The sequence below is a fragment of the Phalacrocorax aristotelis genome, chromosome 3, assembly GCF_949628215.1.
Source record: "Phalacrocorax aristotelis chromosome 3, bGulAri2.1, whole genome shotgun sequence".
Lineage (NCBI taxonomy): Eukaryota > Metazoa > Chordata > Aves > Suliformes > Phalacrocoracidae > Phalacrocorax > Phalacrocorax aristotelis.
Genome location: NC_134278.1, coordinates 59,924,222 through 59,946,854, shown reverse-complemented (window position 1 = coordinate 59,946,854; position 22,633 = coordinate 59,924,222). Strand labels below are relative to the sequence as shown.

Here is a 22,633-nt window from a genome sequence, read left to right as displayed (position 1 = left end):
GTGAAGTACCACAATCACTGGTTTCCATGATGCTCACTAGGATGACTTTCCAGTTGTTTTTCTGCAAGTCAGTTTTTAACACCGATCCAAGGAATAACTGGAGGGGATTTGTACAGATCCTCTCTTCTCACCTGTCTCTTTTTGAGTGGGCTGAAAAGGCCTTATAAATTCCACACAGGCATAGTTCTGGAGACCTCTGGAGTGCCAAGTCTGTCCTACAAACCCAATACCCTGGAGAGAACCTAGAAATGGAATGGATATAACAAAAGTGCTGGAAAACAAATATGAACAGATGAAGACATTTAATTCTCATCCTCACTGCTTGGTATTGAGGCAGCTCAGGTTTTGAATCTACAGCCTGGCTCTGAAGTGGACTGGTGACCAGGGCCTGCCCTTTGCCATGGATATAACCTGAGGAGAGCTCTCAGACCTCCCATAGCTCCAGCCAGCTCCAGTGCCCAGGAGGGAGGGTGGTTTAGGGAGGGGATCGGGAGGCACAAGTGTGCCCATTGGATTTCATAGTTTAATTTTGATACTAGGGAGCAAATGCCCTTGCAAGCCTTCCCTCCCCTTATTTTTTTTTCCCCACACAGAACTGAGGAAATTAGAAATCTAAAATGCCAACAGATGGAAAAGTCCCCTTTTAATAGTTTTGATAAGTACTTGTAATTAGAAGTTAATCTTTTCTGGGGGGTAGGCACTTCCCAATCTTCCAGAAGTTCCAGGATGCAAACATCCTTTCTGATGAAGAAGAATCCAGCTCCTCCCCAGGACATTTTTCAGTATCGACAACAAACCAAACCCCGCTGTGACTTGGCCAGGTTTGCTAACCACCTGTGTGCATTTTAGCACAGCTGCAAGTTAATTCTTTGTCAAAGCTTCAAAATTATGTCAGAGAATAAAGAACAAAAAGGGAAGAGGAAAATGGGGCAGGATAGTTTCTGCAAAAACAGATCAGCTTATAATGGGCAAGCTGAAAAATTTATATCCTCGTACTGCTGTGTACATTTTTATGTGTACGTGTATGAGAAGGCAAAATTCTTGAAGGGATCCAGACATTGCAGAAATATCTGTTAGAATAGGAATGCATTTTACTAATAAAATAACCCATTTTTCCTTTCGCTCCTGCTGTTACGTTCCCCACTGTGGCCTGGAAACCAGATGATTTTGAAAAACAGGAAGCCTGATGCTGAGTTCAGCCATGACTGAGCAAATCCAGAATAATGCTTCCTAACTGCAGAGAGTGACTTCAGGTTTACACCTGGTTTCTGAGATCTGAATCCAGTCTGAAGTGTCTAATTCCTACCAACACCGTGTCCTGCTGCTTTCCTGAGGCTGCTGTCTGCCATGCACAGCCTTTTCTGTCATGCAGTAAGAGGAAGCACAGTGTGAGCTCTGCAGCTGGACTTGCAGACTCATGCTAAGAAGAGTAAGAACAGCAGTAAGAACTTGAAAACAATTTATTTGAAAAATTTTGCCCTCACCCCCATCCCTCCTCCTCCCCACTCTCTGCAGGGCCACAATTAAAGGAAATGTGGCAGGATACATTCAGACCAAGGGGAGCCAGAACAAGGCTGGAAGTGGATCAGGAGTTCAAGGGGAGACTGGACAAATATTTGGAAGAGAGACTGTTTGGGGGTTACTAATAGACAAACCACATCAGACTCAGGAAATTCCCTGAGCTGAAAATAGTAAGAGGCTGAGAGTGTATTTGAAGGTAGCATATTGCGTTGCTCTGTCCTTACTCTTCCATGGTGTCTGCTTAGGGCAACGGCAAAGAAACTGAGGGAGCTGTATTTTGCCCTGAATCAGTGTGGCTGTTATTTCATTTTTTAGGGGCAGAGAAGATCTGAGGACTGAGGGAGAGACAGCTGGGGGAATGGCGCAGCGAGGGGTGCCTCATTTGAGATTCTGTGTCAGGAGTTACAGGAAATTTCGTTCTTCTTTTCATTTGGTTTCAGTTCAAATTTTCCCCACGCTAAACTGAACTTATGTTCGTGTCGGCTTCAGCATTCAGATTTCATTCTGCTGAGTAGATTCCATCTGCAGTTTGGCAAACCTGCAGATAATTAGCTCTCCCTTGTAATTAAATTTCCAGTTAATGTCCCATTAAGATAAATGAGAAGAATTCGCATCTTCTGCTTAAGTGGCGATTTCACAAAATACAACATTTCATAGTCTTTGAACAAACAAGCACTTCCATTTGCTGAGGTGGGATATATTTGTAATACAGAAGCAGATTTTAATAATTTATACCTTTAGAACACTTTATTTTCTCCCAAGAACTCAGTGCTTAGTAGGTGAGTAGCTCAGGAGAAGAGCAAAGCCTGCCTTGGGGTTAAGGCATCGAACAACAGGGTCCTCTTGTCGCTTCAGTTCACGGTTGCCTTCTCACGCTGTGAGTGCCATGGAAACCAGCATTTTCACAGGTGGCTACTAACTGCGTTTCATTGCCCAGTCTGAGACAGCCGAGGCCTAATTTCTGTAGCTGAGTGCTCACAAGCGTGGCTGCAATCACTGGGCAGGGTGGACAGGCAACACTGCTGGCAGCGAAGGCAGGGTGAAGAGTCAGGGTGCATGGAAAGGTGACAGCTGCGGGGGACCTTGCTGGTTCCTACCCACTTTTTGAAGCTATGTGGAAAAAAGCACATTTCAGTTTGCCAGCATGTAAAATGCAGAAAATAATACTTACCTTTCACTGCACAGTGTGTTGAATAAAGAAAGTGCTGTTTAAAACTAAGTACTCAGAAAAAAACAGGCCTTAAGATAAAGACATACCTGTGAAAATAGATGTAAAGTTAACATCATATACATTACAGAAAAGGTGAAAAACCTGTTCTCTGATCTGAGGCTCTGGGGAACAAGCACTCCCCCCTTTACGCATTTAGCAGGGAGAGGAGAGGGAAGAGATGGAGCTGAGAGGGCATTACGCACTTCTGTATTTTGCACGTGAACTATTGCTAAAAAAAGATTTTAAAATACCCTTTTTGATTTGTAACACTAATAGCTGAAGGTGTAGGACTGGTGATTTTGTGCTGGCTAATCCAGCATTGTTTTGTCCCAGGCCACTGAAGGGTGCCCAGCATCATTTTCTGTTCTTTTTTGCTTATATACACAGAACAGGAGAAAAATGTCTGGGAAAAGAGGCTGACAGCTCTAGTTACCCATTGACATAAAAGACCCTTTGGTAGCAAAGCTTCATTTTAAGTCTCTTGAGACGTACTCTGTACTGTTCTGGGACACATTTTGGAAAAGAAAAAGATCTCATTCAACAATAAATGATTAAATGAGTACCGAGAGCAGTGAATGAGTACATGAAAGTCATAGAATTAAGAACAAAAAGCTTGGGGTTCTGAATTTCTGGAGTAAGCAAGGAATTTTAATTGAATGTAATAGCAGTACACTCTTACATGGTTTTTATTAATTACATAATGCAATTTATTTTGTCTCAATTAGCTGTAGAATATTTACCTGAACTGTGGGAACTGTCAGTGAAGAGTGGCAGTATTTAATTACCTCTGTAAAGTGCTCATGAAATTTCTTTGTAAAGCACATACAGCAGCCCTTCTTTAAAGGTCGTCCTGTTGGCAGGATCCCTTTTTCCCCCTCGTTTGCTACTCCCCCCAAATTAGTAAACATCAGCATGTTTAATTATCAGATTTTAACATTTCACCACATATCATTGCCCCAAGAAATCATCAAATCTGATCAAGAATATTTTCTTTCTGTCTAGTCCCAGGCACAACTGGGGAATTTCTTGGGCTTGTGGTTTCAAATGGGGTGAAAGGGGTGGACCAGAAGGAGAAATCTTTGTCAGATGAGAGTTTGCATGCTAAGTTTTTAATCTGTTGTTTTACTGTTGAATGGCAAGCCCTCGCAACCAAGTTTTCTGTGGGAAGGCTGGGCGGAGCTGGGGGGATAAGGCAGGGGACACAGCCATCTAGCGGTGCCCGGCGCGCCTTCCGCCGCCACCGTCCCCCCCGCTCACCGGAACCACCCCAGCCCCGACCCCCTAAAACACAACAGCTCCGTCCTGGCAGAATTGTCTCTTCCTTCGCCGTTTATTCTTTTTTTTTTTTTAGCCAGTATGTCATGGGAATATCTGTTCAAGCTCACCGATAAACTGCGTGTCGGGCAAAACTCAGAATGGTTCGCGAGCCGTGGATTTCTCTAAGACCATTCGATTTGATACGTTGTTTGTTTTTATTTTTGTAGAAAGGGATATAGCTAGAACATGATTTTTTGCTCTGTTTTGATTTTAAATTCAAATATTCTTATTCAAGCTCTGAAAAAAGATTAACTAATTCTGTCACTACTGCTAGGAAACTAACACTCTTTGAATACGTTGTTTAAACCCTAAGAATGAGCCTACAGTGGCATCTGCCTACAGTCTGTCATGACTTTATTACATAACTCCCACCCTTTTTAATCCTTGGGAAAACCCAGACTACTAAGAATGAAAGTCAAATTAATTGTGATATTGTAGGCATGTACAGAAAGTACCTTGTGAGGGAGAAACCTGTTAAGAGCTTGAACTCTGATCAAAAAAACTTAATTTGATCAGCTGTTTCATGTCCCTTTTAGGCAGAGAACTCACAAACTAATGTAATTTTGTTCCTGTCTTTGAAATGATATAACCTTGACCTCTTCTTTGGCAAAAATAGTTCATCTTTAGTTTATAGTACCTTATGAGTTCTGCAGGCAAATAATAATTCTCCAAAGTGCTCCCGTCCTGTATGTTAATGAGGCTAAATGAGGATCCTCTTTATTGCCCACGGCCGTTCTGAAGCATCTTCTAACTAGCTCTTCTCCTTTTCCACACTCCAATGGACTGTGGAAAATTAAGGCTTGATATCATGTACTGGAATCAGTGCAATGGGGAAGACTGTTAAAATTCTTTACTACAAAATCATAGACCCTTGTCAGTACCCTGAACTATGGGTACACTGTGCCCTTGCAGAAATTATCTTGATGTGCAAGGTAAGTTGGCTTGCCAATAGATCATTGCAAGAAGGCTACCTTGGGATACAAATGAGTAATAATCTAAAGGTAATTGTTTCCTTTCAAGTGGAATAAATCAGTCCTAACTGTCTGCCATAATAATGCAAATTTCCTGAGAGGTGTCAGCAGTTTCCGTGTGTGTATTCCCATTATTTGAATTTGTGTTTCCCACCCGTTAGGTGGTAGTATGCATTCCTACCTCTAGTCATATGGTGGGTGAAATTTTATTTTGACTAACATTGGTGTAAACCCGACCGATGTAGATACTCCAGAATGTAGTTACTCCAGCTTACACACTTGCAAACTGGAAAATAATTCAGATCTGTGTTTCAGGATGGTCTAAGGCTCTGACTGTGATAGCACTTACCCTGGTTCTGTATTGATACAATATGGGAATCAAAACCTCTGATTCTTCTCTGATTCAGTGCAGTTCCAAACTGTCCTTGCAGAAAGTCACGCAGGTATAATGAAGGTTGGAGAAAAAATACAGGTATGTTGCCATTCTGTAGGTTGCTCTGAAACTCATGAAGCCTTCTCTATAAATCAGCAACTATGAATACCCTGTCTCTCTTAGACTGATATGTGTCTCTCTACCCCTCTGTCATAATTTCCTTAAAATATTCTCCAAAATATCAAAAGCTAAAGCTTCGTTCATCCTGGTTTGGGCTTCCCCATGAACACAGTGCAGTGTGACTCTCTTACAGAATCTTCATTTGTAGCTTATGGGGATAAATTGTCTTTTTTGTCTGGAAACAGTGAAATGTGTTTGGACTGCAATATCATTCATCACACTTTCATTCTATATATATATGTAGCTTTTTTTCTGGTGAAAAGGTGCATGCAGCAATTAAGTATTTTATAGATAAATATACCGGTGCAGTATATGCCAAAGAAAAGATACATATCTTAGAGCTTTGGCTTGAGTTTTTGAAGGCAGCAAAGAGTGCCACTCCAAGCTGTCTTTAAAGATTGCAGTAAAAGGTTTATGATCTGTATCTACTAGCATGGGTGACTCGTAATAAATGTACTCCAAAGGTGTAGTGCCATGTCCAGCACTGATTGCTCCATCAAATGAGTTCTCCTCTTCACTAGAGTCATTTGTAATCATATAACAGCTTGACTTTCTGTCTGGAAAAGCATACTTTTGTCAGATTGGTTTATGCTGCTACATCTCTCACAGCACTTTCAGTGACTATGACACCTGTTGGTTTCATATTTACTCCCACATTTTTCTGTACTTCAAACAAATGTTGTTTATCCTTCTTTACTCTGAATGTTCTAGATGCTGTTGAGGCTTTCTTTCCTTTTAAAAAGAAAAAAGAAGAAAAGCAACCAAAACAATAATGTGTATTATGAACACATGTATTATTTTCTTTTCCTGTAAACAGATTTAACAGCCTTTTTGTGAGAACTCCTGTGCTATTTTCTTGGCTTACTGAGTAGTTATGACCAAATACTGCTGTCTGAAGTATGTGTGGTATAAGGACTGCCTTTGGGCTTGAATCTTGAAAAGAAGCAGGAATTTCAGGAGCTGGTGCATTATGGATTACAGTTTGGCTCCTGCAAGAGGAGAGATTAAATAGACTAGAAACTCTTCAGCCTGAAGAATAGGTGACTCAGGAAAGAAGAGTAAAAATCTGAATGCAGGGAGAAAATGCATAGAGAGGGATTACAGCAGCAACATGAAATTACGAGATACGACAGTAAAAAGAAAACCAACCCAAAGTAAATTTTACACAATTTGCCACATGATGTTGATATCAGAAACGTAAATAAGTTTTAAAGGAATTAGACACAGCTATGAAAGAAATATTCATGGGGAGACGGCTGTTAATAGCCCAAATTTTTTAAGTCAGAGGGTAATGCACCTGTGAGAGGGGGATGCTAGCATATGGTGAAATTGCAGGGAAAATTGTCAGGTTTTGAACATGTTTTGTGCGACTGGGGTGTAGATGGGCAAAGTGTTACTCTTTGTGCAGTGCCATTTGTAAGAATAAGAACTGCTGTCAGATTTCACTGCCGCTGGCATGGGCAAGGAGAGGGAAGACTTACTTGTCAAAGTGAGCTCACGCACACCAATGCAGTGCTTTAAGCTCTTCAGGTAATCAAGGGAAATTAAATCAAACCGTTCACTCTGAAACTCTGTTTGCTGCTGCAGTGTTTTCAGTTCATGCATCTTAGATAAACTCTGCACTCACAACTTCTGCAGAATGAGGAAACTTCTGTTCTTACTAAAGCGATGCAGCTCCAGCCCTTTAGTTCTCACCTTAGCTCTCACACTTTTTTGTATCCTGTTTGATGTAACACCTCCTATTTCCTGAAAGGGACCGCACAGTCTTAACACTACCTTCCCTTTATGGCTTTGTGCTTTGTCTTCTGAGTTATTTCTGGACAATGAGCAAACCCAGAGCTGTAATAGGTAATGCCTAGCGATTGAGGTAAAATTTTTTAGTTCACACACCTGTAGCTGTTAGTTCGATTTTCCAAATGCTGAGATTCAGGGTTTCCTCACAAGTAGGCTATTATAACAAATGGCTGTGATTCAGATCATGAGGTTTTAACTGAATTAGGGTTTCTTCTGGCAGTAACAGTACTGAAAACTATGGCTGATATCCAGACTTCTTTAAATTAGTGGAACAATGACTCCATGTAGACGGAAACCCTGTGCTGTTGAACCTGCCTAGTATTTGAGAGACAACCATAAGACTTCACTCTTGTATAGTTTAAAAAAGCATCTTATCTTTGTTGGTCTCTAATGTAACTGTTATCTATAGTGCTGTTAAGAATGTTAAAGCTATATCAGATTTCAGCATATAGTGAAGCAGCAGTCCAGTCTGTGTAATCCTGTTTGTTTTTAAATGTTTGTGTTCTGCATATTTTAATTTGTTTGCAGGGGGCCCCAGGTAACAGTTGTATCACAGAGTGTGGTTTTGGTGGTGACTCATAAGATTAGCACAAACTTCAGTTACATTCTTCTTAATGATCTTTCTGCTTTGATAACCAAGTTTGGTTTTAGTTACTTAAGGCAATGCAAAATGAATAATCTGAACATATTAATTCCTGATATTGATTGCTAGGATCATTAAATTAATTAAGGAGCTCACTAGAAAATAAGAGAATTAATTTTTAAAATTTTTTTCATAATATCTACTATTTAAATTAAGATTCCCTAGTTACTTGAAAGCTGACTTTTTATAGTGAAAATTTTCTGTGTGCTAAGTATGCCAAATAACTTGAACAAAGGAAGAATCTGCCTATGAATAATAATGTTTCCCTGCCCTTCCCAAGATCTTTCATTTGTGATTAACAGGTATGACTGATACTGAGGATAGGACAAGTTTAGTGACAGCTTTGAAAAATTGTTATCTAAGTGAGCAGAAGATGGACATTGCTCAATAACTACCTGCAAAGTGTGCGTTCATATTGCTGGGCCAGACTGGGAATGTATACTGGTGCATATAGGCATGTTTAGGTGCAGATGATCAAGAAAAGAACTGGAGGTCAAAGAAAGGCCATGCACTGTTGATAAAAGAAAGACAAAGGTCCTGTAACCTCAGTGATGCTATTCCACAATACAGCAGCCAAGCATCGTCCTAGTTTGAATGGTGTCTTTTCCATTGGGCTATTTTAATTCTCTGCTGTGAAGAACTTCTTCTGACATTTCTGTCCGCTTTGCAAAATATTTCTCAGCTGTATTTCTTTTTGTACAAATCCCAGAGGTTTTTGTGTATTATGTCACTGCTTAAAGCTTTGCTTGACCTCAGAGGGACTTTTGTAATCGAGGAGGGCACTAGCCAGCATTGTACTGCCCGTACTGCACAAACTTGCATTGAATACCGTAACTCAGTCAACCCCTGCAGATTGAGCTTGCAGTGTTCATTTAAAAAAATGGAGAAAACTACTGTAGATTCCTCTAACTGAAAAATGAGGGTTTTCCACTTATATCATACTGTGACCCACCCACTGAGGAAAATCATCCGTACATTTTACAGTTTTCATCTTTTTCTGTTCTTCTTAATAGACTCTCTCAAATTTTCTGTTTCAATTACCAGTTACTTTCTTGTTGCTAGCTGATATCTTTTTTCAAAAGGGGCAGATTGTCATAAAATGTAGGCTTGTGTTGTGTTTTCACAAACTGTGGTTTGATTCTGAAAAGATCAGGCACTGTTACTGGGTGGCTACTGTCAGTTTTTCCAACACAACCTTCTCTCTCTGAATAGGATGGGCTTTTTCATTGCTGAGGAAAATGTACATTTGATTCTGAATGGAAAATCTATACTAATTATATTTTAAAATATATAGTCTCTGGTGTAATGACTGCATTTGGACTGTACATACATTGAAGCTACTGTATAGCTTCACTGAAGATATACTTCTTGACACTTTTAATTGACTCTTACTTGCACATATGAAAAATATGTATTTGACTGAAAGCATTTGTGACATAAATACCTCAGAATTAAAAAACAAGCAAACAAACAACAACCAGAATTATTGAAATGTATAGATCAAGCCTGAATTTCAAGGGGTGCAAGTATTGCAGCAGTACAACTTACTTTCTGCAATGTAATAACACTATAATTAATTACTCCATAATTGCCTGTTCCTATCATCTAACTATACTCACTATGGTATGAATGTTACCGGATAAATGTAATTGAAATGTCAGACCTTATATGAATTTGTGATGTAATATGTAACAGGACTCATTAAATGAACGATCGATACAATAAAAACAGTTAATCAGAAAGAAACCTGTATCAACCAAAAGGGATACATAAATCTCCCTCCTTGTGTTTGCATGATTCCTTACATCCAAAACAAAAAACAAGAAATGAAAGATGGGAGATATGCTTTAAAGGCAATTTCTTCACCTAGAGTGCCTTCTGGTCATGTTATTTTGTGATGCTCATGCCTCAAAAGCAGGCATTATGGTAAACATTATTGATGACTTAATTTGACAGACAGAAGGTTTGTGGTTAAAATTCACAGAATTAACCCAAAGAATGTTACTTTTACTTGTCACATCTGTGAAAGCATCCAGTTTGGTGTAATAATTTACATGTAAAGTCAATGTGCTCTTCTATGTAATTTCAGAATTTCTGTGTAGACACCACCAAGAAATTGTGCTCAAATCAAGCTGCCGATGTTTCAGAATTACAAGTTAGTTGTCAAAATCATTTGGTGCATCGTAAGAATAAGAAGGACATGACTGGGAAAGCTACATTAGTGGAAACCAGTGTGATTAAAGGTCAGTTAAGCTTTATGGTTTGAGTTATTAATATAACAAAGCTTAACCCCAGCCCCGATAAATAATTTACATATGGGATTATCTTGTGTGATTTCACTTGGAATCTGTGGCTAAGTAAAAGAGATGAAAAGTGAACATTTCTGTTCTTCCTCCATATATGCCGTAAGGCAAATTCATGCAAGCTCTCAACAGCAGCATGGTATTAAACTCTGTTTGACTCTGCAGCATGAATATTCAGTAGTTTTTAGGAACAGACATGTGGAAAAGATGTGCTTTCCTTTTGCTTTAGGATCATGCTTATGCATCATATGTTATAAAAAACACTGATTCTAACAAGTATTAAAGACGAGCAAGCAATTTACATTAAATATATGAAGAAGTCTTCAACTCACATTTTTAAAGAAATAAATAATAACAAGGAAATTGCTTGACCAATAATTGTTTTTAAAGTCACCATTTGCTTGGATTTCCCAGGCATTTTCAATAGCTGGTTAGTTTTCCTACTTATCTGTCAAGTTTTTCCTTTCTCAGAAAGGAAACCTATTGAAGTTGGGAAGCTAGATGATAAGAGGACAAATCCAAGAGACTCTGCAGTTAATATAAAAAACTCAATTGATTTCATTAATCTCTCAGTCACAGGTTATATCTGAAATATGAACACATCACAGTAATTACAACACTGGAATATTTGGAGGACTAAAGCACATATACTCATCCTCACAGCATTTGTTAACACATAATTGATATCAATTTAAGAACTTCCCATAAAGTTTCTCTTTACTGTCTTGTCATTCAGTGTGTGAGACTCCTAAAAAGGACTGCCTATTTGAAACTATGCATATTGAAACTTCCAAATGCAACATAAACAGTTGCTATAGTGAAGAATTGCTGTGGTGTGTTGAATATTCACTAACCTTTATTGCTGGGGGAGTTGATTGTTTGGGGACTGGTTTTTGAAAGATATTTTGGTATCTGGCTGCTTTGAAAGATAATCCCAAATTTGTTATTTTGTGGCTTTGAAAAATCTCCCTGCAGGCTCCATTTTGTCACCATTTAATGATTTGATTAGATTTTATAGGGGTAAATGGTGAAGCTTCCATATTGGCAGCTACAATAGATGGCACCCTCTGTTTAAACCCCAGAAAAAGATGAACACCAAGATGGATTAATGTTGTACTCTTTTGTGCCATTGGAACTACTTGCAAATCACTGGGGCTTGACTTTGAAAACCATTCTCCATGCTACAGGGATCAGTTGGATCTCTTGTATGGCTTAGCCTCTGGCGGGTGAGGCAGGCATGGGCAGCCAGGGAGACACACCTGAAGAAAACATGACCAAAGAATCCTTACTGAAGTAAGCCAAGCTTAAAGTTTATGCTGAGGCCTGGCTTATTCACAAGCACAGAAGTCAGTGCTCATGTAGGTGCTTTACTTGATGGGTTTTGTCTCCTCGCAAACAGGGAAAGCCACACAGGCTAAAGTCACATAATGGTTTTACAGTCAAGATTTTTCAAAGATTTTTCTCAATGCAGCCACTCAGATTGTGCAGTGAGAAGCAGTGTCGTACAGCCACCTCCTGTGCCTCTTAGAGAAACCCTGCAGTAGGCTCTAAACTAAGGTCCCTTGGCTGAGAAAAGAAGTTTGGAGTCACCATAACTAAGGCTTCAGCTCAATAACAGGACTGGGAAGTGGTCAAGTCTTTCCATTCTTTGTATTGGAACCATCTTCCTATTGTGAGAGTATTTGTTACTGCTTGTGTTTCTTTTGCCACTGGGCACCACTGAGAAGAGTCTGGCTCCATCACCTTCACATCTTCCCATCAGGCATTTATACCCATGATACGATCCTCCCTGAGCCTTCTCTTCACCATGCTGAACAGTCCCAGCCCTCTCAGCCTCCCCTTCTATTTCAGATGCTCCAGTCCCTTAATGATCTTCATGGCCCCTTGCTGGACTCAATCCAGAATGTCCATGTCCCTGTTGTACTGGGGAGACCAGGCCTGGACCCAGAACGCCAGGTGTGCCCTCACCAGTGCTGAGCAGAGGGCTAAGGATCTCTGCTGGCACTGCCTTTCTTAATGCAGCCCAGGAGGTTGTTGGACTTCTTTCGCACAAGTGCACATTGCTGACTCGTGGTCAGCTTGTCTACCAGGACCTCCAAATTTTTATCTGTAAAGCTGCTTTCCAGCCCCATCCTGTACTGGTGCATGGAGCTATTCTTCCCCAGGTAGAGGACCTTGCCTTTTCCTTCACTGAACTTCATGAGATTCCACTCTGTCCAGTCCTCCAGCCCGTCCAGGTCCCTCTGAATAGCAGCACAACCATCTCAGCCCTCCTCCCAGTTTTGTATCATCTGCAGATTTATTGAGGGTACATTGTCCCATCGTCCAGGTCATTAATGAATGACACCGTCTGTAGCAGACACCCACAACAATATTGCCCATGTTGGTTTGTCTGCTAATTCTGACCCAGAAGCTCTCAGCAGGCTCTTCACCTGTTCCTAGGCAGAGGGCTGCCTCTGTTAGCCAAGCAAAGTTTCTGCCTTCTTCACGTTGCTCAGTCTTGTTAGCTCATGCAGTTTGTGGTTTTGGATACTAGAAAACAGACTTGGACCTTTTGCAAATGTTCTTGAATTGGACCTTCTACTGAACATGTTTCAGCTCTGCAGTGAAACAAGGCAATGTTGCGGTCTGTCTCATCTGCCCTGACTGAAGTCTGCCTGCCTTCTCTCTATTCATTCTGGGCCAGTAGCATTCATCTTTTTTCCATCCCATTAAGCCTTAGTTAGATGTCCTTGATAAACTTTTTTCAGAATCTCCAAGAGCACTTGATTTTCTATTTACTGTTTTTCACATTCTAGCACAAGTCTATTTTTCTTAGCCAATTCTTAATTTGTTTTCAATTCTGAAATACTGTAATTGAGGAAAAAAGGTTTTTTCCAGGGACTTTTTCAATTTTTAAAATATCTTCTCTTAGCTGTTCTTGCTCTATTTCCTTTGGCCTTCATTCCAACAAAATCCCATCCTTCGTTGTGGTATTCCTTCTGTGAAAGCAGAATTTTCTTATCTGCTGATGATGACCCACACATGAATCGTAACAGTAGATTACTGATTGATTTCTTCCTGCTTCCAGTACATGTATTTCTTTAAAACTTGAGGTATCAGTCAGGTTCATTTTTTCCTACCTAATTCCCTGAGTTTATGGCTAGAGACCTGTGCTTTGCAAGTAGCCATAGTGTACAGCCAAGAGTATTAGAGAAAAAATTGTGTTAGGGCTGCTGAAGTCTTGCTTGCCTCTGGTCCCGCAAAGATTTACAGCACTAGCTCTTCCCAGCTGGCCCAGTTTTTAGCAGTGTTTCTGATTTCAAAGCTCAATGATCATATATCTCCTGTCTCATTCCTCATGGAAGCTGCATTTAGTTAATTTTAAGTTCACCCTATATACTGTATTAGCTTAGATTACTCACAGAAGGTCAGATAAAGAATAGCCTTTGTTAATGAGGGTTTTCAAACAAACTCTTAGTACCTCTGTTTAGTACACACACACAAAATCAAGTGGTAGTATCATATTGTTTCTTCTTTTGCAAGGCCAGGAAATTGCTTCTTGTTTAATTACCTTGGAGTATATCCCTGTACAAACTTTGTCTAAATTTGAGTATAATGTGAGTTTGAGCTAAGCAGATTTAACCTAGATTAAAAAGCAGTGATGGATTTTACACTAATATACCCAAATCAAAGCTAAAGGTTTTTCTGAAAGATGTGTGTTAGTATAGCCCAGAATGATTGGGCTTAATTCAAAGATAACTGCAGAATTATGCAGGAGATTGGATTAGATGATATAGCAGTTCTTCCTGGCCAGCCAAGGGATCCCCATGAGTCCACTGTTGCGTGCAGCAACCTTGCCTGTTCCAGAGAGTATACTCTGCTCTGCTAATTCACAAGATAATGAATTAGAAAACATGTCAAGACTAATAACAAAGACACACTCCTGTGGGTTTTGAGTGGGAGGAAATGCACCATTTACTGACTAATCTTTAAACTTCTACTGGTGAATGTTAAGCCACCCACCAAAGCACCAACCTGTTTCAAATTCCTAATAAGGATGTTGAATCTGTGCTCTCAAAAAAACCAGTTACAGAGACAATTACTATTTCTTACCAAATGCCAGATACTTCCGAAAAGAAAAGCAACATGTTTTTCTTTCAGTTTTAAGGCCTCTATTGTCTTTCCTTGCAGAGTTCATGTTAATAAAGATATGATTTATTTTCTTTGTTTGAAAGGGTTTGAACATTTTTCCTCTTGCAATTAAACCTGAACTGACCACTAAAGATACTATCTTATTTTCTTATATTTGACTGAGTTTGGATTCGTTAGAAATAGTAGCAATATCTGCATGATAATAACTGCATCAGAATTATCAGAATGCAGATAATTTCTGCAACAGAAATCTGCTGTATCAGTTTTTCTTTAACCTTGAAATCTATTCTAAATGGAGTTTCTAAAACATTACCTAATCTTCTTGCTCATGGCTTAGGTTTCTGGAATTGTTACCGTCTGCAATTAAAAAAAAAATTGTTTATGTTGATTTTGTTTCTTGATGTCAGGACATTTTAGGGAAGATATTTGTGTACTTGGATTTTAGGCACTTGATTTAGGAGGCCAGTAGGCTGGAGAAAAAAGAAAAGGAAGGGGACTTCTGATTGCAGTTTGGGAGGCACATGTAACATCTACTAAATTTGGCAATGAAGATAGTTTAAGAAATTTTTGCCCCTGTGCTGTAGCTTTCTGTCCCATCACTTAGGACAATACATTTGGCTATGGGGCTGTGCTCTAAACCAAATATTAAAATGAATTATACATAATACCCTAAAAAAACCTTAAAGCAAAATACAGAATTCTGAATTATTTTGAAAAAAGCTCTTCTTTCTTCCATGAAGTCACAGGTATTTTATACTAGCATTCTGAATTAGGCGGATAGGGATAAGCAATATGAATTAGGAATCCTTTACTGTAGGTATGCATGACAATTATTTCCAGCTTCCACACTTTAGCTCAGTCTTTGATTAGGGCAAAACTGTTATTAGATCCTTTGGCTCCTATGGTCCTGTAACTGTCTTTAAAAAAAAAATTGGACTCTTTTTCCTGGTTTTTGGGCTGTGAACATAAGACTTATTCTTGGCTGACACATCTTCTGAGATGAGTTTAAAAAAAAGGTAAGAAAATTACTTAAGGAGATCACGTCATTTCACAGGCTGGCGAGTACACTTTAGTAAATTATATTTAAACATTTTCAATCACCTATCTTCTTAACTGAACTCTAACTTGTTGTACAATAGAGGGAAGAAAGCATAGGCTCTGAATCCTTACATATTTCCGTCATTTATTAGATATGACTGATTTTAATTGCAGTAATGCACAGAGGTGCCAGCCAGGAGTTTGTAGAAGTGCCTGCAAGGAGGAGGTATCCTAGTGTTACGTGTCACATAACTAAAGGGGACTTCATATGAATCGCCTCTCCTGCTCTCTGGCAGTGCTGTCTGGCTCTGCTCCATTAGCCCTGTGCAAGGCAACACCTGGGAGCTTAGGGGGGTGCATGATAGTGCCCTGAGCCCTTCACCTTACCCTCTTGCAGGAAGGTATGGTGGGGCCTGAAATATGTGATTGTTTAAAACTTGTGGGAACCGTTTCTCGTCTGAAGAGTTGTTGATATACCAAGGACTTGTTTTACAAAAAGAGGCAGTAGTGCAACAGTGGAAATTAGTGCCTCTAAGAATTCAATAAAACCAGAAAGGTAGAACTACCAGAAAAGAAGTGACAAAGAAGAAAATTAAAATATAGAAGGACAGTGAAAGAGGTCAACAGATGTTGCTGTCAGCAAATTTAATATTTTTTAAGAGAATAAATTTAAGATTAAACTTTTCCAAACAATGGGTTAGTAGATTCCAGAGGGAAATAAACATTACCCATACATTAATTGCAACCCCCACAGTGCATATGAAATATTTTGATTGTGGCACTTAACAGTTTTTAAAGATACGCTACATCATCACGTGAAGCAATGGTTGATGGATACCAGCTCAAGGAACAGTCCATTAGTTTTATGTGTTCTGATTCTGCTATCACTCAATAGCTTTCAGTAGCACTCCCTAAGGAATTAGTTCTCATTAGCACTGAGGAACATCAGAACCAGGCCCACAGCAAAAAAAATGATTTGGTTTATGGAAGTGCCTTCAGTTCCATGTATCTTCACTTAAGTGATGTGCAGAAATAAGGATGTAGTTCTACCATGTTTAGTTCACAATATTATTGCACATAATAATTCACAACTATTGTTTTCAAGTTAGGCATAAATAAACACTAAACGTTGTTATGTTGTTGAAAGTTAATTTATGCAGCATAAATCCTAAACTGAGATATTTACCACAGCTGTAAAACTGTGTTATGGTCACAGCCAGGGGTGTTTAGGTATGCAGCCTTGTATGTACATGAGTTGGGGTTTCTAGCACTGGTTTCATTCAAGCAAGGGTCCTGATGGTTTGGGTTACTTCTGTTGCCTACATTTTGAAGAATGTCAGAATGGAGAGATATGACAATTGTTTGTCACCTTGAAATTTGTGAAAAAACAGCAAGTATATTCCAAGGGAAAAAAAAACCAAATCCTACCCTCTCAAGGATAAAAATGAGATAAATGGAAATTTTTAGTCTGCAGAGCACTACCCTTCCACTATAAAGGCAAACGTAATTATACAAATTGTTCCAGGAAGAGCAGAATTAATGAAATTTGGTTTAATAAGTATTCAGCTCTGTTGTCCCCTACTGCTCCTCCCCCCCCTTCCCTGATAATAACCAAAACTCTCCTTATAGCACTCATATCAAATGAAAAAGAGCAGGTCTGGAGCTATGAGTGTGTTGAGTGGCCAACCAATATGCACACACTGATTTATCCTGCTGTCTGCTGCCAAATGGAGTGTATAACAGCTGTGTTCTGCATGCATTTCTTTCAATAGAGGAACTAATTCAACCCTCGCTTTTGTAACTATGTTGAGACTTCTGCCCCCGTTTCAAATCTGACTGAAATTGGCAAAAAAACTTTTTAAAGTACTGAAGTGATTGACAGATGGGTGGATAGACAGCACGATGACATAAGGCTCGTTTTCTTAGCAGGCTGAAATGGCATATCTGATTCAGTAATCCAGTGTTGAGGCTAATAGAATTATTTTTTTTCAAACAGGGTAGCAAATTGCATTGATTTCACTGTTCAGAATTCCCTTGAGATCGTTCAGCTCATCCCATTCATTGCTTAATGCTTTATTGAAGTGTAAATATATACATTTCAGAAGTCATCCTATACAGGTTTGGGATTGGGGACAGCTGTGATTTAGTCTGGCCTGATGACATTAATTTCCTTTCTCCTTGAGCTGTCTTGCTTAGAAGCGTATCATTTTGTTTGTGTGTGGTTGGGAAAGGAGAAAGTCTAGCTATGACATCCATGAGCAACCTGTACTTTATATCCGTATTAGCAAGTCTAAGCGCACAAAAATATTTCCCTTGCTGAATCACAGGGATAAGCTTATTCTTTCAGTGCCTGTTTTATTCATTAGTTAACTTTTACTGATATCAAACACAGTCAACTTGCAAATCAACTACAAACCTGGAAATGTTTATTAACAAGATAGTGGCCACATGTGTGAGTGAGATCTTAATTAAATTTCTCATCATAGGTCTGGGGTTTTGTTTGTTTGTTTTTCCTTTTGATCCCTAGATCTGGAAATACTTTGCTAATTTACTCATTCCTAAAATGAAGCAGAGGGACTTGTGAGTAAATTGGTCTGTGATAAACTCTGTGCTGGTGTGGCCAGACAGCTGTTTGATTAGCTTAATGGTTATATCTGGCCTTAAAAGAATCTGTAAAGGAGAGGATCAAAATCAGGGGAGATGCCTCAGCTGTGGGGAGTCTCAGAAGCAACACAAGCGGAGTTTGGAGACCACTGAGAGAATGTTTTCTTGGTGAAGGGGAGGGAACACAGTGGTTGCAATTATAAACTCAGGAGGATTCTTGTTTGAGAAACTCAGTCCTTTAAAGAAGGTTCTGTTTGGCAAGCATGGCCTTGCCAGGAGGTTTGACAATCATGACCAGACTGTGAGGCCTTGTGTACGTTTGCAGGTTGTTGCAGGTTATGTCATAGCAAATTAGCCAAACAAAACCAGCTGTATCAAAAACAGTGTTTCACAGTTTTGCCATTTCAGGTGAAATTTTTGCTTTAGAAGCACAGTATCCTCTCAGCCCTGTTAAATGTTAGGCTTCCTGGTAGACCCCAAGGGTGAGATGCTCATGGCAGGGGAGCTTCTGTACTGCTCCCCTGGCTGGTCCTTCTGCTCCCTGACTCTTCCCCATCACATCCTGGGCCAAGGGATGTGGTGGCTCAGGGGAGGGGGGCAGCAGTCACTCAGTGACTGATCCTTGGGGGATCCTGGTCCATGTGACCGGTGGTCCCATGCATCCTATGGAGCTGCTTTTATCCCCAGGGAAGCAGGGCAGGGGAGGAGACCCTGAGGTCTTCTGGCAGCACCCTGTAGGTCCCTGGTGTGAGCTGTAATGTGAAGCTGTTGCTGTGCCAAGATTCAGAGCAGAGCCTGCCCCAGCACTGGAGCTGCAAAGAGGCCTCCCATGAGGGTCTCTGCCCTTGTGGAAAAAGGCCATTGTGTTTTGGAGGGCTTGTCCTCAATATTGTCCCAGGCTGGTCTAGGTGGGCATAAAGGAATGTACTTCAAAATGTTTAATTTTAATCTCAAGCCACTTTCAAGCCTGCACCTTTGTTATAGCACCTTCTAAATAAGAGGAAACTGGGGGGCTTGGCTCTAGGAAATCCCAAAGTAGAACCACAATTTCCTAGCTGCAGAGGCTCATCTCTTCAAGCAATGAAATGCAAGAGCATAGGAGCACAACAGCAATAGGGATGGTATGTGCTGCACGTGGCAAGTGGACTGCTCCTCTCTTGATACAGTCAGATAATTTTATCTGCTTGCTTTTATGCTGTCAGTGATCACACTTTTTAACCATCTTAATAATGTTTAGAGTTATCTGTGGACAGCTAGCAGGGGGTAGATAACAAATTACCCTATTTGCCCACAAACTTCAAGGTACAAGTACTATGCAAAAAGCAAAATAGGAATTCTTAAGAGTGAAGACTCTCTTATTAAATGCTCATTTGGGTTTCATTCTTGATCTGCCACAGATACTGTTCAGGAACTTGAGCAAGTCATTTAAGATCTCTGTGAGAATGACAAATGTGAGGAGAACATTGCTTTCTTTGTTTTTTGCTTTTGTGGTTGTCTGTATGAATTGTACGTTTTTTTCACGGTACAGGGCAGTCTTCTATTTCCTTACAGTTATTATTTGCTAATTGCTCAGGTCTAACAAATAAGGCACTTGGAAAGCGTGAGGCAGAAAAGGAGGAAGAGCACAACTACGACTATGTGGATGAAAACATAATTGAAAACATTAAAAAAGTCTTTCAAGACACCACCATTAGAAATAAGCATGCACTCTCTGAAGGAAGAAGGTGAGTGTGACCGATGGTCACTTACGGATGCAAGCAAGCGTAGGCAGAGTGAATTTTTCAGACTGGCTGGTAACCCTCACTTCCCAAAATGAGGGAGGGTTTCCCGTGGAATCTGCCACCGTTGTCCCCAGTGTCCTGTGAATAACATAAGAAGGGCACCTCTGAGCTGCTGCCTGTGACACCTTGTCACTCTCAGCAATGTCACCTTTGTCAAAGCAGTACTTTTGTCGTCCCGGTTATAGAAGTGCCCAGGCAAGACTGAATTTATGGATAGAGACAAAACCTTAATTAGACCAACAGTTATCCTTACCAAAACATGGAGAAACCCAGAGAAGGGCTTTGTTCTGAAAGCCTGTCTAATTTTTCTGATTTGACTCATTTTTCTGTAAAAAATTATAGTACTCTAAATGCAATCCTTTTCCTCTTTTTAAAAGTGGAGACCTTGTTGTGCATGGCTAAAGTTTGCCTCTTAAAAAGTTTTCAGGAATTACCTGTTTTTGCTAAATCCTCAAGGTTCTGCTCTGCCAGCCTACAGAGACTTAAAGTGCTAGTGAAGAGGGCCTTTGCTTCTGAAAAGCTCCAAGCATCATTTCCAGCTAAACACAAATTAAACTTTTTTTCTAGGTTTGAGTGAAACTGTGCAGTCCCAGCTGTTTCACTCACAGGGGAACCTTCTATGAACTTCACTTGATTTGTCTGAATTGCTTCTCTTGTTAAGAGAAAGCCCTGAAAACCCAGAAAAAGTTGAAATGTTGGTTTCAGAGATTTAAAAAATTATTTCATTATGAAGTGGTATTTTATTTCAAAATGTACTTTTTATTTATTTTAAAATGGCATGCAACATTTCTATTCTATTTAAGTAGCGTATTGAGCCTGAAATAAGCTTATATTTTTTTCTGAAATGCTCAGACCCCTCAGAAACATGACATCCAGGGCAGTGTGCAGCTATCTCTTCCCCTGCTCACAGCCACAGAAACTCCAAAGCTACAGGAAAGACTGAAAATGAAACAAAGTAGGACATTTCACGTAATGCACTACTTCCTCAGTCCACTGAGGATGGGGACTTGCTCTATCACGTAAAGAAGTCAAAAAAGAAAGAATGAAACTCTCTTTTGACTAAAATAGTCCTTTTGACTATAGGCATTAAGGGAAAAAGCACAGTTTCAAGAAGCAATGCCAGCCTTAGAGGGTCAGCCTCTAAATATACTACTTACTGTCATGGCATCAGCTCCTTTAAGTCTTTATCCACCTGCCCTTTAAAATTCCTGTCAATAGAGGCAAGGTTTCACTCTATTAGTTGTCTTCTTTGAGAGGTCTCGCAAAACATGGAAGAAAGTACCTTTGCCGCCTTGAGGGAGATCACTGTCTGTCTTGGATTATGCAGCATAAATTATCATCCTCGGTGGATGACAAAAGTATCCACCCTCTGAAATCATTAGCTAGCCAAGGAGCACGTAGCTCCTGCAGCCTGCTGGTCTCTCCCCAGCCGTCAGGTATCCTTCATTATGCCTTTTATCTAGCACTTAAAATTTCTATCAAGCTTCTGCACTTGCACTTCTGAGCATTTTGAGAAATATGGATTTGATGTGGACATACAAAATTAACCTTTAATGTGGGGAAAACCCCTATAAAATACCTAGCCAGGTAAAATGACTGATGGAGCTTAAAAAAATCAGCTTTTAAGCATGTATGCTACACAGCTGGTTGAAGGGGCTATTAAAAATAACCGAATTGGCTGTTTTAGGCTTACTTATAGGCAAATAATGCACAAAAACGAGTTGTCTCATTTGGCATCTGTACCAAATGCCTAACATCTGATCATGTTAGTTCTACTTCAAGAATTCGTCAGCCATTTCCCACCCTCCTTTCCTCAGGACATTTATGCTATTAATGAATAACCACTTTCAATTATACAGTCATTAAGGGGGTAAAATTGTTTTAATGAAATACAGAAGAAAACCTCAACAGTCAGGTGTATTTTGAGAAAATCAGTAATTATTATTTGCAGTGTTTCATCAGTGCCCCAAAAAAATCTTTCCACAGTCAGGGCCAAAGCATGCCAGGATGATACCATTAATAGCTAGTCCTCACCCTAAGTAGGAGAGAGAAAGAACAGAGATTTGCCTCAGGCCATTGCTATGTTAATTTTGATAGAATAAGTGTGCCCAGAGGGTCAATGATGTTAACATGACCTCATGACTCCAGAACAATAAGCAATTAAACAAGGGACTTGACTACAGATGCCTGAGCTCGCTATAGTAACCACCACTAGCATATTTTAACCTTTCATTAAAGATTCAAGAGCAAGTAGGAAAAAAAATCCTGAAAGCATTTAAAATGTGCGGCTTTCTTTTTATCAAAACAAGTTTCTTTCCTTTTACTGCCATGAGTTGTTTTTTGCGGGACTTTTTTTTTTTTTTTTTTATGAAGAAAGCCCTCAGTGTGACAGTCTTTTAGAAGGCACTAAAGATGTCAATAGTAGTTTTTCTTGGGTGTGAGAAAAATGGGAAGAGAGAAGGTTCATTGCAATGAACTGGAATAGCTCTGCTGCTGCTATAATATCTCATCCCATGTGCCTGCAAACAAAAATGAGATGGAGACATGCAAGAGCAGCAACAGCAACAAACAGCAGCAGTAAAACCAGAGAAGGCAGCCTCTGTCTCCAGTGCTGACAGCTGCTTGTAAGCTCATGGCTGGAAAAGGACAGAAACAACACGGTCCAGCCACCTGGAGAGCTGAAAATGAGTACTGGTGTTAGGCTGTTTCAGGACACTGCTTTCTGGACTTGAACTTCACACAAGTGCTGGAAAAGGGGTGGTCT

At 39.8% G+C, this 22,633-nt stretch overlaps 1 protein-coding gene across 1 annotated transcript in view; it reads left to right on the top strand.

Annotated features, from left to right (window-relative positions):
- The window catches only part of THEMIS (thymocyte selection associated), a 74,963-nt gene extending 55,147 nt beyond the window's left edge, over nucleotides 1-19,816 (top strand). The window contains exons 5-6 of the mRNA XM_075089860.1: nucleotides 10,099-10,252; nucleotides 19,662-19,816. Of these exons, the coding sequence (XP_074945961.1) occupies nucleotides 10,099-10,252; nucleotides 19,662-19,816 (309 nt within the window). The remainder of the gene's footprint in view (nucleotides 1-10,098; nucleotides 10,253-19,661) is intronic.
- Nucleotides 19,817-22,633: the final 2,817 nt, after the last annotated feature.